The sequence below is a fragment of the Candoia aspera genome, chromosome 3 (assembly GCF_035149785.1).
Source record: "Candoia aspera isolate rCanAsp1 chromosome 3, rCanAsp1.hap2, whole genome shotgun sequence".
Classification (NCBI taxonomy): domain Eukaryota; kingdom Metazoa; phylum Chordata; class Lepidosauria; order Squamata; family Boidae; genus Candoia; species Candoia aspera.
In genome coordinates this window covers 124,882,467-124,896,735 of record NC_086155.1, presented here as the reverse complement: position 1 = coordinate 124,896,735, position 14,269 = coordinate 124,882,467, and the positions used below count along the sequence as shown (strand labels likewise).

The 14,269-nt window shown below is 37.3% G+C and overlaps 1 protein-coding gene across 1 annotated transcript in view; it reads left to right on the top strand.

The window, feature by feature from the left end:
* The window catches only part of MYO10 (myosin X), a 164,557-nt gene that overhangs the window by 97,554 nt on the left and 52,734 nt on the right, over nucleotides 1-14,269 (top strand). The window contains exons 10-19 of the mRNA XM_063298762.1: nucleotides 570-699; nucleotides 1,065-1,183; nucleotides 2,257-2,403; nucleotides 2,535-2,635; nucleotides 2,854-2,920; nucleotides 4,292-4,384; nucleotides 4,822-4,890; nucleotides 5,084-5,166; nucleotides 7,810-7,918; nucleotides 8,791-8,871. Of these exons, the coding sequence (XP_063154832.1) occupies nucleotides 570-699; nucleotides 1,065-1,183; nucleotides 2,257-2,403; nucleotides 2,535-2,635; nucleotides 2,854-2,920; nucleotides 4,292-4,384; nucleotides 4,822-4,890; nucleotides 5,084-5,166; nucleotides 7,810-7,918; nucleotides 8,791-8,871 (999 nt within the window). The remainder of the gene's footprint in view (nucleotides 1-569; nucleotides 700-1,064; nucleotides 1,184-2,256; nucleotides 2,404-2,534; nucleotides 2,636-2,853; nucleotides 2,921-4,291; nucleotides 4,385-4,821; nucleotides 4,891-5,083; nucleotides 5,167-7,809; nucleotides 7,919-8,790; nucleotides 8,872-14,269) is intronic.

The window sequence follows — 14,269 nt, the reverse complement described above, 5'->3', positions numbered from 1 at the left end:
ACTTTTAAAACTTCAAGCACAGGCTGAAAGACTGGAAGCCAAATTTTTGATTTCTCTGCCAACAAGTATAATTCTGTTCCTCCTGCCAGCAGAAAGGCCTGAATAAACCTACTTCAGTTCATAGTTTGTTTAGTGTTGCATATGAATTAAGATCTTGGCTCATTTCTTTCCAAATCATGGATTCTATGTCTAATTTTTAAAGAGAGAAACAAGACTGTTTCTGGAGCGTTGCTTTGTTTATAATTTGCTTAATGATACCTGGATTTATTCAGAAGTGTCCATTGGCCAGAAGAGCCAAGTAGGAGTGCTCATGCAGAGTATACTGCAAGCTGAGAAACAACTGAAAGTTTAAAATATGAATTTCTTCTCCCTGCAACCCAACATTTAAGTGGCAAGAAATGAGAAAAGGGTTGGTGTGGCTGAAACCATGCTCATTTTTGAGAAATGGATCCTTCTGAACAGACTTCTTTTCAGCCATTGTTTTTCTCTCCATATATGGAAGAGATTTGCATGGTATTATGTGGTATTAATTAGCTCAAAGGCTCAGTCATATTGTGTGTCTTTTCTAGACGGCAATGGAAGTGATGCAGTTCACCACTGAGGAGGTACGGGATGTTCTTAGGCTCCTTGCTGGCATTTTGCACCTTGGCAATATTGAATTTATTACTGCTGGTGGAGCTCAGGTGTCCTTCAAAACAGGTGAAAAAATGGCTATTTTCTGTGTATAAGTATAAACATTTATCTCCTATCATTCTGGTTCAAATATTGAGTAATTTAAATCAGAACTTATGACAAATTACAAAATTAGTTTCAGATCAATAACTTCCTACCTCTTCAGTCCTCTCAGTCTATTATTTTAATTGGTATGGATTGACTCTGAAATGTAATTTAGATAGTTAATTTGGAGAATGGCATTACATAAGAAAAAAAACCACTCTATGGAAGAGAAATAGACACTTAGGAATGACAAATTTTTTATTAGGCATTTTTGTCATCCCAAATGACACTACTGTGTTTTTAGTAGCTCTTTCTGTTACTATAGTTTGTTGTTCTATTGTTCCTAGCTCTGAGTAGATCTGCAGAGTTACTTGGGCTGGACTCAACACAGCTAACTGAAGCATTGACACAGAGGTCAATGATACTCAGGGGAGAAGAAATTCTAACGCCTCTTACTGTACAGCAGGTAAAATCTAATTGCTTTAGAATGCTTTTGTATATTAAGGACCTCTGAAAAATCTGCTGTTTTTTGCTTCTACTGTGCTGTAGCTTCCAGAAGTCTAAATGGTATGCATGCTCAAAAGATGGGAAAAGTATGGAACCCTTGCTATGCTGAATATGAAAAATCTGCCACTGCTACTCTTACAGAGAGAAAACGTCACTTGCCAGAACATTAAAGCCTAGGATAGGGCAGTCCACCACTGGTGAATTGCACTTAGCCTTCATGTAGAAATATCAGCTCTGTTCAGTAAGGGAGATTGTTGGGCTCCTTGTGGGAAAAATAGAAGTAACAGAGTTGGGGGATGGGGAGAGGAAGCATAAGCCACTGCTTTACAGGAATGTATAAAGCAGCTCTGTCATTCAGTGGGCAGCTTGTTAAGAATGTCCTAGACAAGATGAAGAACTTTCTTCTGCTCTCAAAAACTACATTCATTTGTGTAACTTTTTAGATAACCTACAGATAGCATATAGCTGTTTTTCATTACTTCGAATTTTTACTTTGTCAGTTTATTTTCAGTTCCATAGCTAAATCTTTGTGTGGGATGAGATAGAACAAAGTATTTCCGAGTTTGTGTCAAAATATTTGACCTTACTATAAAATAAAGATAGGAAAAATGTGTATCTTTTTAAACACTTTTATTTAGCAGTAGTTAGGAGAAGATATAATGTGTACATATGTGTGAAACCAGTTTGGTGTGGTGGTTCCTCAGGCTAGAAACCAGGAGTTCTAGTCCCACCTTAGGCACAAAACCAGCTGGGTGACCTTGGGCCAGTCACTTTCTCTCAGCCCTAGGAAGGAGGCAATGGCAAACCACTTCTGAAAAACCTTGCCAAGAAAACTGCAGGGATTCGTCCATGCAGTCTCCAGGAGTCAACAACAACAGGAGAGGGAAGACTTAGTTCTGAAGGGAGTAATAAAGTACAGGGATATGTATTTCATTGTTTGTCATGCCTCTGAGGAACTTTATTTTGGGGAATGGTACTTTGGGTAATGGTATTGTGTCATAAAATAATCAACTTTTTATTATCATCCACCAGGCTATAGATAGCCGAGATTCAGCAGCTATGGCACTTTACTCCCAGTGCTTTGCCTGGGTTATTAAAAAAATCAACAGCAGAATCAAAGGCAAGGACGACTTCAAGTCCATTGGCATTTTAGACATTTTTGGATTTGAAAATTTTGAGGTATGTTCCAAACATTTACATGTAGCTGATGCTTTTATGCTTAGACATTGTTCTGTTTCCTCCTGCTTTGCTTGACTAAGAAAGTCCGTTCTTATGATTCAGACGTTGCCTTATGGTTTGTCTTTTTCCAGGTTAATCGTTTTGAACAGTTCAATATTAACTATGCAAATGAAAAGCTTCAGGAGTACTTCAACAAGCACATTTTTTCATTAGAGCAATTAGAATATAGTAGGTAAGAACTGCAAAGTGTTGTTTCTTTTCTCTTCCATAGCTTGAATATTTGTGTTAATCCCTTATTTTTTCATTCTCAGCTCCTATAGAGCTTGGATTCCCCATAAGATTCATTGCACCATTATTGTAAGGATGTACATTTTCCCCCAACTTTCCTTATGGATAACTAAAACAGTTGTTTGGGCAATTTAATAAAATCTCTTTCTTGGGTTTTCTTAGAGAAGGACTCCAGTGGGAAGGCATTGACTGGACAGATAATGGAGAATGCTTGGATCTTATTGAAAAGGTAGGTATATCACAAATAAGCAGTTTTATTTATATTGACTTTATTATTACCTAATTTAAGGGGGATTGCAAATGTTGTTGATTTGCTAATAATAACTGTTTATTTCAAATTATGGCATATGTCATATGATCAGGCACAATGTTTGAATAGGGAAGTGTATTATTTGCACAGGTGGATTACAGATTTCTCTGAATCATATACTTTTAATTCTTATCCATCAATAAATGGGGTTCATTATTTACTCATTATTTGTTCCTGGGTCACAGTCTGGTCCCCTCCCCATTAGCTCTTTTTGACACAAGAGTTCAGTACATTTTGTTTAACTTTATTATAATGTCTAATTCAACTCATTATCTGAAATACCAAGGCCTTTATTTACTTACTTACTTACTTACTATCTTGCCTTTATTCCTGGTACATTTCTTCTAGTTGTTCAACAGTAAGTCTGTCCTGCCAGAGGATACAAAGGCAACTGCTTAATTTAGAGGCTGTCCTAAAACTAATATAATGCATTGCAGCAGATGCAGAGTTTCTGTGGACAAAAAGCAATTGCATGTTTTCTTTCCTTTGCCCTATATTGAAAGATACATAGTGTGCAACATGATGTCACAGTGCTGCATGTTCCCTGTTACTGTTCCATTTCACTGGCTGTCATATGATGGAAGATTGGCAGACAGGGTTATCCATGATGTGTACATAAGTGTGAAAACAGGCAAGATGGTGGAAGCAGCATTACTATCCAAATCCTGCCCTTTTGTACATGCATTGATGCCTGTACCAAAGTAGCAGGACTGGGATTGCAGTGCTGCTTCCTTTATCTTGTGTGTTTTGACATCCTCCTGTGGGCAGCACAGATTGCGGGATGATGAGATAATATAAACATTAAAGAAAACAGGGAGACCAGGGTATGAGGCTACTGTAGCCTTGCATGTACATTTTTCCATCTTATGACAGCTAGGAGAATATACTAGGGCTGTGCAATGCTTCAGATTCAGGGAGATCAGGGGTTTCAAATTCAAAGTGTTGCACACCCTTAGACTATACTCATAGTTCCCAAATTGTTTATTGGGGTGCCACAGCAAGCTCACAGGAACACTGTGGGATATTTTACTATTTAACAAATGGAATTGTCCTAACTGTCCCCCAGGCACCTGGGTGCACAGTTAGTGAACCATTAGTGGCGCCATGAAAAAATTACTGAGATGCTAAGGGTGCTGTGAGCCAAGAAAGTTTGGGAGCCTTCGGACTATACCAGCTAATCTGACAAATCTTCAAAATACTGTACATAAATAGCCCCTTCCACAAAAAGAAGGAGCATGAACAATTTAGGGCCTACATAACATATTTTCTTATTGTGTCTTAATTGCATAGAAACTTGGTTTGTTAGCTCTTATCAATGAGGAGAGTCATTTCCCTCAAGCTACAGATAGTACCCTGTTGGCAAAGTTACACATTCAACATGCAGTAAGTAATGTTCTTCTCATTTGTTTATAAATTCCCTGAACTTCATATGCAGTGCTAATGCAAATTTTGATGGTTAAAATTCTGGGTCCTGTATTGAGCAAATCCGTTTATTAAGTTAAAATCTTTGTCTATTGATTAACATTTGACATTAATAAATCAAAATATTTTTTTATCACTTCATCTTTAATTTGCTTCTTTTCTGAAAGAGATGCATTGATAAAAGAGATTAAGTTCTACACAGTGCCTATATAGCTACTATGTTTTGGAGGAATGTTGAAGAAGTCTAATAATTAAATGTGGCAGATGTTTTTTAAAAAATCCATCCTTCAATAAGTTCTGACAATCATAATTTGAGAGAAGATTTTCCCCTTTTTCCATATTTCACTTTTTGTAATCTAAGCAGGTTTATCTTCTTTTTGTTCCCGTTATATAAATAGAACAATCCTTTTTATGTGAAACCAAGAGTTGCTGTCCACAACTTTGGAGTGAAACACTATGCTGGGGAGGTAATCTTTCTTTCCTATGTTTATTGAAATTATTCCAAATAGTGTTTCAGGAGCAGCTTAGTTTTGCCTTGCAGCAATTTACAAATTAACTGAAGCTTTGAGTTATTCTTCTGTTCCTTACAATAGTGCCTCTGTGAGAAATTGTCAGTAAGACAGGTTAAAAAAAGGGTTTTTTTCCCCCTCTTTCAAATAGGTCCAGTATGATGTAAGAGGAATTTTGGAGAAAAACAGGGACACTTTTAGGGATGATCTTCTGAACTTATTGCGAGAAAGCAGGTATGGCATTAGTGTAATCTGGGATCCTGACCTTGTAAGATGTTGAAAACTCTAGGTTCAGAAGGAAGGGAGCATGGTAAAAAAATGTAGACTTCAGTCCTAAACTATCTATCTGTGTCTATTTATCTCTTAGAATATCTTTGCACATTTGAAAATACTGTATTTCTAAAGAGAAGAACAAAGATAGTAGATCTGCCATCATGTGGAGCTCAGGTTTCTGAATATACTTTGATTAGTCATATAGGATTAGTTAAAGCAATGGTATTCCTAGTAGTAACATATGGCTGTGAGAGCTGGACCATAAGGAAGGCTGAGAGAAGGAAGATAGATGCTTTGGAACTATGGTGTTGGAGGAAAATTCTGAGAGTACCTTGGACTGCCAGAAGATCAAACCAGTCCATACTCCAGGAAATAAAGCCAGACTGCTCACTTGAGGGAATGATATTAAAGGCAAAACTGAAATACTTTGGCCACATAATGAGAAGACAGGACCCCCTGGAGAAGATGCTGATGCTAGGGAGAGTGGAAGGCAAAAGGATGAGGGGCCGACCAAGGGCAAGATGGATGGATGATATTCTAGAGGTGACGGACTCATCCCTGGTGGAGCTGGGGGTGTTGACGACTGACAGGAAGCTCTGGCGTGGGCTGGTCCACGAAGTCACGAAGAGTTGGAAGCAACTGAACAAATAAACAACAAAAGTCATATAGGATGCCAAACCCTTGTGTTCCCTAAATGATGGAATGGAGTTAATTTTATGAATGATTTGCCAATTCCATGCTATGTTGCAGGTCAAGGGTGTAGGCTTTTCACTGGAATTAATTCAAATTCTGATTTTAAGTATCTTTACGGTACCCAGTTCTCCATAATAACATGACATTTTAAAAGGATATCCTGTCAAGAGTGAGAGACACCAGCCATAATTTTGATTTAGTGCTACTTCAGAGAAACAACCAGATGTTTCTTGATTTAGGAGTGACCATGTTTGATGAATCCAATTATAAAACAATAGCTGTAATACATTTCATTGGGGAGTGTATACACTTGACATGGATATAGTTCTTCAGAGTGCTTCATAAGAGGTACTTAAGGTAGAGTTTGAATGTCATTCTAGGTAGGAATGATTCTTAACAGCATTTTCAGTAGAAATTCTCAGCTATTGAGTATTTTGGGAAAAAGTGCAAAAACAATTTTATTCTGTTTATGAAAAGTGAAACCACTCAAGGAAATATTCGGCAAATGTAGGCAACTGGATTGGATGTCTATATACATGCAGATACATAAATTAGAGAAAAATACAATGGAGATAAAAATGTACACTCTGTAATAAGTTCTGTTGAGTTGATTCTTAAAGAGGCAGCCCTAACCTGGAGAAGGAGTCTCTGACTTATATGCTTTTAATATTTATTGTTTAGGCTTCTTCATTCCTCTGACTATGGTAGGTTTTCCGAGAAAGACAAATGCCAAACAAGATAAACACGTAACTGTGGCATAATTTGTGAAATAAAACAGCATGTGAAGAGACTAGTATAATTGCAAGCACACAGAAGTGTCAAAATAATTTTTTGCAATGGATCTTAATAGCTATAATATATTCCAAAGGGAAGTATTTGATATTAGAGTTTGATTGTTAATAAATTCCTGATTATGAGAATCAGTCAAATCTTCATTATAAACACTTGTAGCATTTGCCCAGTAGCTAGATGAATAATTTAAAATTAAATTTTATTCCATATTTTGCTCTTTAATTGAACATTACATATTTTTTACACAAATAATGTAAGGTACCTTGAGCACTAGTTCTAATGTGGAATGATAACACAACTGTTTTCTAAAATAAATAAATGCAATTAGTTATTAAAACTTGTTTATGTCTTTTCGTGAAGCTCATTACCATATTCAAGAGATTATTGTATTTCAGAGATAAGTAACCTATATTCTCCAGATTTTGCTGAATAACCAACTCATAGAACTTGTTACTATTGGCTTGGGCATTAGGTGTTGGTGAGACTTCATGAATCCCTGGGGAACTTCAGGTTCTGTCTTCTTTGCTCATACCATCAGTACTGACAGAGAGGTAGCTGTATTCTAGGAGTTGAAGCCCATACATTTTAAAGTTCCAAAGGCTGAGAAACACTGGTCCACTGCAATAAAAACAGCAGAGACTTGTAGTTTCTTAAAGCTAACAAATGTATTACGGTTTATGCCATTTTCAGCGCTATGCTCTTGTTCAGCAAAGTTAAGTGCTGTAAAGTTAATCTTTTAAAGGCACCATAAGAATACCCTTAGGATGTACAAAATCTGAGAGATAGTGGTTAATGTCATGTTACCCAATAAGCTTTGTGACAGGGTAGTGGTCTCCTCATCTAAATCCAGTGGCCTGTATAATGTGCTAGCAGTTCTTTTCTGGTCACTGTAAATTTATCTTGATTCAGCTCTTACATTCAGAGGAAATAATGACAGCACATACATCTGCCTGGTGCCCAATTTTGGATTGTCAGCCATTTCAGGCAGGCATGCAATGAGAAGTATTAATAAAAAAGCAGCCACATTTCTGAAGGAAAGAACAGTCCTTGTATAGTAGACTTTATGGTAGGTCTTTATTTTCATTACTTATTTAAACATAATTTAAATTCCTGTTTCAGCCTTGATTTCATATATGACCTATTTGAACATGTTTCAAGCCGCAGTGGTCAAGATACTTTGAAATGTGGGAGCAAGCATCGGAAGCCCACAGTCAGCTTACAATTTAAGGTTAGTTTCTTCATACATTGAGCTTTTCCAGACATTGCGTTTTGTAGAGTATTGTTGCCTGAATCTTCTGTCAAATCACTTTTAACTAAGAAAAAAAATGGTCTGTTTCCAGCCATGAATACATATTTTTCTGATCCTTTAAAATAAAATATTTATTTCTTGACTGAAACCAGCTGTTCAGTCTTTGTTTTCCTAGTTGGTTTGATGCCATACATAGTCATCAATAGCTTTCCATCTAAGTGGAAGCAAACCATATTGATACAGCTGCCTTTTTTAGGTTTATCCCTTGATAAAGCAAAATTTGGTATGTTACTCTTAGCAGTTCTATGGGACAAATATATTCTGTGTAAAAAGCATCTCTGCCCTTGTGGATCAGAAGCAATTGAAACTTGTTTTTACACTGTAAATTTTATAAGGGATAATTGGTTTAAGTAATTAACTTAATCCAATTCTGTCAGTTTTGAGGCCACTGAGATCCTTCATCAGATAAAGATGAGCACATTATGCACAGTGTAGCAAAATTTGGTGTAATAGCTTGTAACTTGAAGAGGAGATAACAGCTACTCACGCTGCTATCATACAGTGCATGTTGGTGGAGTATATATTAATTTTTTAAAAGGAATATATTAATAGTGGTAAGGAATTGTATTTTGTTAGCAGTTAATATGATTGGCCTTTGGCTGTAATAAAGATTTTATCTGTCTATGTGATACTAATTTTACTTTGTCATAGAGCTTATTTTTAAAGTATAAGAAAACCTTCACAGTTCAATTTGCATGCCATGCCACCAGGTGTTGCTATTGTGACTATTAGGAAAAGTTTGCTGAGATGAGTTAGAATTTAACAATACATCTGTTTGTTTGTTTTTAAAGGATTCGCTGCATTCCTTAATGGCAACATTAAGCACATCTAACCCTTTCTTTGTTCGCTGTATCAAGCCAAATATGCAAAAGGTAAGCTCTTAAGAATGCATTTACCTTGGATTTTTTGCTATGTATTTATGGATTGATATCATACCTAAATCTGATGTATCTTTGGAACTGTTTTTGCAATTAGAAAGGTAGGGTTCTATTCTAATATGTTACATATTGTTTAACAAGCTGGCAAGTTCCTAGCATCTAAAATATTTTTCTACTGGTTCATTTCAAAGTTATGTTCACTCTAAAGATTATATACACTAATAAAGTCTTGCAAATGGCAGATCAACAATTGGCAAAAAATAATCTCTGTATAAAGAGTGAGCATAATTTGGTGGTTTACATTAATTGATCTAGTAAGACAGACCTTAGAAAATACTTCTAGAAATGTTTTTATGACGATGCTGAAAAAGGATATTTATATTCGGTCCTTGAACTTGTGGCCATTGCAGTGTCCCTGCGGTCACGTGATTGTGATTTGGGCGCTTGGCAATCAGCATGCATTTGCGATGGTTGCAGCGCCCTGTGGTCATGTGATCACCATTTGTGACCTTAGCAGCCAGCTTCCAACAAGCAAAGTCAGTTGGGAAGCTGGTAGGAAGTCGCAAGTCGCAGTCACATGATGTCGTACTTAACAACTGTGGGTGATTCGCTTAACAGCTGCAGTCAGAACTGACTTTGTAAGTTGGGTGTGCTCCCGTGATGTTTCACTTTATGACCGCTTCACTTAGTGATGGAGTTGTTGCTCCCGATTGTGGTCAGTAAGTGAGGACTACCTGTATATGATTCCAGTCAAAATGTAATGGTTATTAAAGCAAACTTTAATGTACAGTTTTTGAATAATTATTCTTAATTTTCAAATAATATTCAAATAATATATATGTTTAGGCTATGATATCTGGGATTCAAAACTTGGACCAACATTAGGTGGAAGCAAAGAGAGTTTTTTGAATATCCTTGATTCTGTCTAGGATCATCTATATTTTTGCAGCCCATATATAGTAGTCATATATATGTTTGTGTAACTATTTATAGCTTTGGATCTTGAGGGGACTTGCATACCAATTATCTCTTAAGGAGTCCTTATATAGTCCAGAGGAACTGTGGGCCATGTAATCATATGAATATATGTAATCATATGAATATATATCTATATACCAAAATGATTATTGTCAATCCAAAGGTTTGTCAGGCTCCCTTCTCTTGGTTTGCTTGCCATTAGAGGTTTCTACACATGTTAGCTGGCTTCACTCATCCACTGCATTCCCAGAGAACCAACCCATGTTAGCTTCACATTCCTTTGCCTCAGGCATTTCAGCCAAGAACGCCCTGCTGCTAATAAGGCACCTGCATTGTTAATCACTCTAGTGAAATGCTGAGATGGGAGGGGGGAACTCAGGAGTGAGAAAGAGCCTGTTTGCAAGACAGGGAGGAGGGATGAGATCAGAGGAGGGAAAGAATCACTTTGAATGTCTTGGCGCCAAATTCTCACTTGGAGCTTTGATTACTATCCTGTGTTAATTGGATCCTTAATAAAGTATTCTTTAAGCTTTCTGATGGACTGTGGAGAATTTCTAAGTTAGGATCTTGGTACTGGGATCGTCACAAGGTTCCTAATAGCTGAAAAGCAATTAACAAGCAATTTCTGAAACTGATTAGAAAGGTAATATGTGAACTTAATGTCCTTTCAAAGGCGCCGACCGCAATTTGAGCAAGATGGCTATTCCCTAGTCTCCCAGAGCTCTAAACCAGACAGCGACCACTGTCTTGCAGTCTCCTCGCAAGGAGAAGCTGTCTGGAGCACTTGTGGGTGATCTCAAGTCCTCTCCTTGTCCAAAGAGGAATTATTGAAGAGCCAGTCTGCTCACCGGCTCTTCACTTTGCTGTGGTCATTAGCTCCACTTTTTGCCGAGCTGTCTTCAATCTGCCATTTCTTTCTCCAGAAGTCCCCGAAAAAAAAAACAGAATAGTTGAACAAACTGAGTGAGTAAATTCTGTTGCTCGGGTTCCCTTTATTACTAAAATTAATAGATAGCAGTTGGTATTATTCACTCTGAGTTGGTACAGTTGGGCATAATCAGTAAAATAGTGAAAATTCAAGTAAAGGGGGATAGAAAGACAGACATTGCCTCCTGTCACATCATGTTGTTTTGAGAAAAAGGACAGGCTACTACTGAAACTTGAAAGGAATAGATGTAGACTTGAGAACCTGCATTTGCAAACCTTTGTATTTTCAAGCTCTGCAAGTATTAGTGTTCTTCCTTGGAATCCTCGAACAAACAAGAAGTAAATCCTTGTCAAGGCTTTCTAGAAAGGTTGCTTAAATTCTGAGTGGATTCTGTCTGTAGATCTGGTAACAATTCAGGGAGATAGGCAGGCTGATGATAAGTCACAAATAAAGCACAATTGGGGGGCGATTTATTTCCTTGCAGTGAAAATATTTAGAGTTCCTATCCCCTGTGCTAGATTTTGTTTGAAAGCATATTGCTTATGTTTTATCGCTGAAGGCCTCTAAAGAATTTGTTTTTGTTTTCAATGTTGTTTACATTTTCAGCACTCATAAAGAAAGATTAGTGCCCATCCCCCCACCTCCTCCCAGTCTTGATTAGAGCAGTGGCTGCTCATGAGCCAACATTGGCCAAGCATGACTTCCTCTGAGCAGCAGCAGGAATGAATTAAAACAAGCACAGCCAAATATATCACATGAAACTCTCAAAGTACCAGCAGACTGAAGAAAGCCCTGTTTTGTGTGCAAGTTTCAGTGCCTCTGTGTGAACGCGTGGTTAGCGTGTGCAGCTGCTGCTGTTGGAGATGCAGATTTTTTCCATTGATTAGGAACTAAAAGAGGGAAGCACTTCAAGAAAGTAAGAGAAATCTCTGATAGATCGATACAACTTTTAAATCATTGACTTTGAGACTAAAGTCATGAGGAAATAGGATTAGGTTGTAGTGGGATCATTCTGCTTTCAAAAAAAAAATCACTTGATTACTAATATTTGTGAATACTACAGAGTCTGGGTGTTTAAGCAAGCTCTTAATTTGCTCACTAGTAGAAACAGAAGATGAAAACAAACTATATTAAACAATCATCTATAGTGGCATGTATCTGCAGTTATCTGTCTCTTATGCAGAAACTGCCTCTGAATTGTGTTAACAAAAATCTGGTAGAGCTCCATTAAAGTATACTATTTGTGCACAGTTTAAACAGTGAGAAAATTATCATAATTTGGCAGGCAGTTAAGTTTATATTATATTAATTCCATGTGTGTATGTATGCCTGTATAGTTTGCTTTCAGAGCTACATAAAAGTTTCAGGGGAAGAAAGGTAGTTAAGAAAGAAAGGTGCCGAATTAAAAAAAAATGTATTCCAAGTAAGCTTGTTTTGTGCCAGTTTCTACCAGTTAAAATGATTTTTGCAATCTCTCTAGCAAAATCTAATGGTGCACATTTGCTGAATGTGAAATTCTGGGCCCAGTGACATAAACTGATTAAAAACAAACAAGAAGGAAATTGTAATCTTACATGACCTTGCAAAAAGATGGAGGTTGGTTTATTTATTTATATCCTTCATATTCATCTGTGTGGGAGTTTAGCAGGACTGGAATATTTTAAATACGTAAAGTAGAAATTAACATCTGTCAATTTTTTTTAAAGAAAACTATTTTGAATATTGGCACTGTTTTGGAAGTATCTGGACTTACCCTCTTTTGTGATTCTTGATGCTAAATAATGGGGGCTGCAAAAAAGAAACCACATTGTCCAATACACTGTACGTAGCTTATTTGTTACTTGTTATATTTCCCTTAGATTCTGGCTAGCAGGAGTGCTTTATAAAGTAGATTTTCAACTGAAGACACCATTATTGTGAAAGGCATTTATAATTAAAGGAAGAATTTATGTTGATAAAATGGAAATGCAAGAAAGATTTTTTTAAAATTCTATCTTGCTCCTCCCAGAACAAATGCAATGTGATAGATTTTTATCTTACTAGTGTTCATTTAGCAGATTTATTAAATGGAAATAATTAGTCTCATTACAGTTGGGGAATTAAACTCATATCTGATAACAAAAATGAATTTAAGGCCTGAGTGTTGAATAGAGAGAAAAGGCCTAGTGACTCCAATCTAATGATGAATAAAACATAGTTTAAATTTGTATCATGTCATAGGAGGGCCATCTCTTATAGCATATGTCCTAGACTGGGGAGCCCTTCAGATAGTCACTTGTGGCCTAGTCACCTTATGGCTTGAGTACTGCAATGCTCTCTACATGGGGCTGTCCTTGAAGATTACCCATAAGCTTCAGCTGGTCCAGAATGTGGCAGCGAGAGCAGTAATGTGCATGCACTGTATGCCCATGTAACACCTCCCTTGCAAAAGCTGTGCTGGTTGCCATTTTGTTTCTGGGTGCAATTCAAGATGCTGGTTGTTACCTGTAAAACCCTAATGGCATAGGGTCTGGTTACTTGACTTGTCTCCCATAGCATCTGCCCAGCCAATTTTATCCTGCAGGGTTGGTGCACTCCAGGTTCCTTTGATTAAACAATCTATCAGAACGCAGTGCCTGCCCTTTGGAATGAAATTCTCCCCAAGATCCAGATGGCCGCACTCTGCTATTGTTTGTTGACCCTGGCCTTTGGTGAAGGAGAGTGAGACTGCTCGCTTCATTCCATCTGGTCTATCATGCTTGCCATCTTTTAGAGTTAGGTGGCATGCAAGTTTAAATTGTTGTTGTTATTACTACTTCTTGTATGGCACCCAACTCTTAACAACTCCTAGCTGCTCACAACAATCAAAGAATCAAACAATAAAATCAATAAAACATAAAACTTAAAGATAAAAGATGGGAAGTGCAATGAAGCGAGGGGTCTCACACTCCCATGCCAAACGCCTGGGTGAAGAGCCAGGTCTTCACAGTTCTTCTAAACAACAGCAAAGTGGGGGCCATCCATATCTCCAGGGGAAGATGCCCAAAGTAACTGCATCTACCTATGAAATTAAGTTGTGGGCTTCACATCTCTGAAGCACAGTTAGTTTAGGCAGAATAGCCAATACTGAGAATTGATGGAAGAGCCATGGGTATTGCAGAAGTGTTTCCTCAAGGAATATGGTACAGAAGGCAGGTCCAGCACCAGATTGCCTCCTGCCTTGCTGCTAATCTCTCTAGCTATGACACTTTTGCCTAAAGCCACATAATTTCACAGAATTAGCTTTTGCAAAACTATATGTGTCAGGTTATGTTACTAATGCAACATTGCTTCATGGTAGATTATTAGGAAAGATACTTTTTAGATATCCCAAAGAGCATTGCCAGTTAGTATTAAATTAAGACAAACACTGTTATCTCATAAATTTTTGACAAAGTTCTATTGTGTTAAGCAACCCAGGAGTGTTAATAAGTTACAGTTGGTCTCCTTCCTTTTCCTCCCCACTGC